This window comes from Acyrthosiphon pisum, unplaced genomic scaffold, assembly GCF_005508785.2.
Source record: "Acyrthosiphon pisum isolate AL4f unplaced genomic scaffold, pea_aphid_22Mar2018_4r6ur Scaffold_21425;HRSCAF=23957, whole genome shotgun sequence".
In the NCBI taxonomy this organism is placed as follows: Eukaryota; Metazoa; Arthropoda; class Insecta; order Hemiptera; family Aphididae; genus Acyrthosiphon; species Acyrthosiphon pisum.
Window position 1 is genome coordinate 9,442 of NW_021770891.1, and position 2,459 is coordinate 11,900.

General features: G+C 30.5%; 1 protein-coding gene across 1 annotated transcript; it reads left to right on the forward strand.

Annotated features, from left to right (window-relative positions):
* The first annotated feature begins 263 nt into the window (after positions 1-263).
* Positions 264-2,170, forward strand: LOC115034885. The gene is made up of 3 exons (XM_029492397.1): positions 264-301; positions 756-933; positions 1,043-2,170. The coding sequence occupies exons 1-3, from the start codon at positions 264-266 to the stop codon at positions 2,168-2,170; spliced, it is 1,344 nt and encodes a 447-aa protein (XP_029348257.1).
* Positions 2,171-2,459: the final 289 nt, after the last annotated feature.

Genomic DNA, 2,459 nt, shown 5'->3' on the forward strand with positions numbered 1-2,459 from the left:
TTTTTGGGTTTGGGGCCCACTGTTGTGGCGTCGGGTTGGTGCTGTCCGTTACCAGGTGCAAGACGCATGCGATGCGTCGTAGCTCGTTGAACGTCAATGGCCGTTGTAGACGGATGTGTGTACGGAAAGTGTCGCGCGTTAGTCGTGCTATAATACCTACCAATTCCGCCTCGGATAGGCCGGTATTTACGCGGCGCGCTTGCTGGTTTTTAACTAGCACAAATTCCGTGAGTGACTGTCTGGGCGTTTGTCGTGTTGACACGATGTCGGCGCGCAGTTGGGATTGGATTTCGGAATTGTTGTAATTTTCTAAAAACTCAATCCTAAATTCTTCCCAGGTTAGGTCGAGTACCTTAATGGATGCGTACCATACACTCGCCGTTCCTTTTAACTTGTTGTTACTTGTTTTATTTTAGTATCAGTGATCATCATGGTTAATTGTTTTGTTCCAAAATGTAATCACTATAGTGAAAGAAAAACCTGCAGGTTTTTTAGATTCCCTAAAGATCAAAATTTAAAAAAAAAGTGGTTGGATAATATAAGGTAGGTGTAACATAAATTGAATTTAATTATATACATTAATACATAGTAATGTGAATAAATTTTAATTATACTTTGTCTCCTGAAAAAATTATGATGTTATTTTAACTAATTTTTTTAATATTGTATGATTTTAAGATGTTATATTATTATAAATAATACAAATATTTTCAAAATAAACTGTTAATATTTTTTGTATTTAAATTGTGTATTAGGAGAGCTGATAAGGGTCCTAGCAATAATTCCCGTGTTTGCAGCTGTCATTTTATTGATGGTAACAATGCCAAAGGACCTTCAATTTTCAGCTGGAATAAGGAAAAATTATTTAAATTTGAATCCCCAGAAAAAAGAAAAAGACGTCGTACTCATGATGTAGTATTGGATAATTTGGATGTAAGATATTTAATTCACTTTTAATGTATTTCATATTAAAATATGCCATACATAATTACAAAAAACATTATTAGTATTTCTTATTGTGTATCTATTTTCTTTTTTTTAGATTAATATTTCTGTACCAGAACAAACACAAATTGATCTTGATGACATGAATGAAGAAATAATATCAAATATTAATACAAATGTTTCTAGTACCAGATCAAATCTAAATTTGGATATCTCAAATGTATCAAAAGTCCAAAATGACTCAGAAAATTATCTTTTGAAGATGGAGATTGAGAAGTTAACTAATGAGATAAAATTATTAAAATCACAGCCTTTTTCATTTTGTGTCATAGAAAATACAGACAGTTTAATAACTTATTACACAGGAATGCCAAATAAATCAGTCATTGACTTGTTGTTTGGTATTTTTAAAAGCTTACAAATAAATTATTTTTTGGGATGGAATGTAGAAAGAATAAATAGAAATGATCAAATCTTAATGACTCTTATGAAACTTCGTCTTAATATTGATTTCATAGATTTAGGTGTTAGATTTGGATGTAGCCGTAAAACTGTCACAAATATAGTGTTAACTTGGATTCATATATTCCACACTATCCTATTTAAAACATTCATGGATAATGTACCCAGTCAACAAAAAAATGAGGAATGCCTACCCACTGTATTTAATAATTTTTTGAACTGTCGAATGATACTGGATTGTACCGAAATATTTACAGCAATACCTGGAAAAATGGATTTACAAAAACTCACTTATAGTAGTTACAAGCACAGGAATACTTTAAAAGGCCTGGTCGGAGTAGCACCTAATGGTGTATTAACATTCTGTTCTTCTCTTTATCCTGGATTAACTTCAGATAAAGAAATAGTCAAACATAGTGGAGTCTTAGATGTTTTTCACAGTGGAGATCTCATATTGGCAGATAAGGGATTTCTTATTAGTGATATATTGCCAGATGGAGTTTCGGTAAACATTCCTCCATTTTTAGGAGCTCCCCAGTTTACTCCAAATCAAGTAACTAAAACATTAACTATTGCCAGAGCAAGGGTTCATGTGGAACGTGCCATCAATCGTATTAAAGGATTCTGTATTTTAGAATTTGTCCCTCCAAAATTATTGCCATATGCATCAAAAATATTTCAGGTGTGTGGTGCTCTGTCAAATTTTCAATATCCTCTAATAAAAGAAGTTGAAATATTTTATTTACAACCGAAAGAGGATTAAAATTGTTGTTGCGCTACCTATTAATAATACAAATCAAAATAATTATGTAGACAGATGTTTATTTATTTTCAACATAAATAAAATATTCTTTTTGTTATAACAATAAATTAAATAAATATCTTAAATCCTTATTGTAAGGAGATGTTTTACTTTTACTGTAACAATACTTATAATTATAGAAAATTGAGTATCTTTCTCATAATATTATGTAATAAAAAAAAAAAAAATTGTTCTTGACTAGTTTCTTGACTTAGTAATATAATAAAAATAATAATATAAGTTTGGACAT

Bases quoted from the DNA above. Each gene is read 5' to 3' on its own strand.
- LOC115034885 (XM_029492397.1), top strand. From the start codon at position 264: ATGTCGGCGCGCAGTTGGGATTGGATTTCGGAATTGTT. The intron at 302-755 runs GTAATTTTCTAA...ATTGTGTATTAG, and splicing joins GATTGGATTTCGGAATTGTT to GAGAGCTGATAAGGGTCCTA. The intron at 934-1,042 runs GTAAGATATTTA...TCTTTTTTTTAG, and splicing joins TAGTATTGGATAATTTGGAT to ATTAATATTTCTGTACCAGA.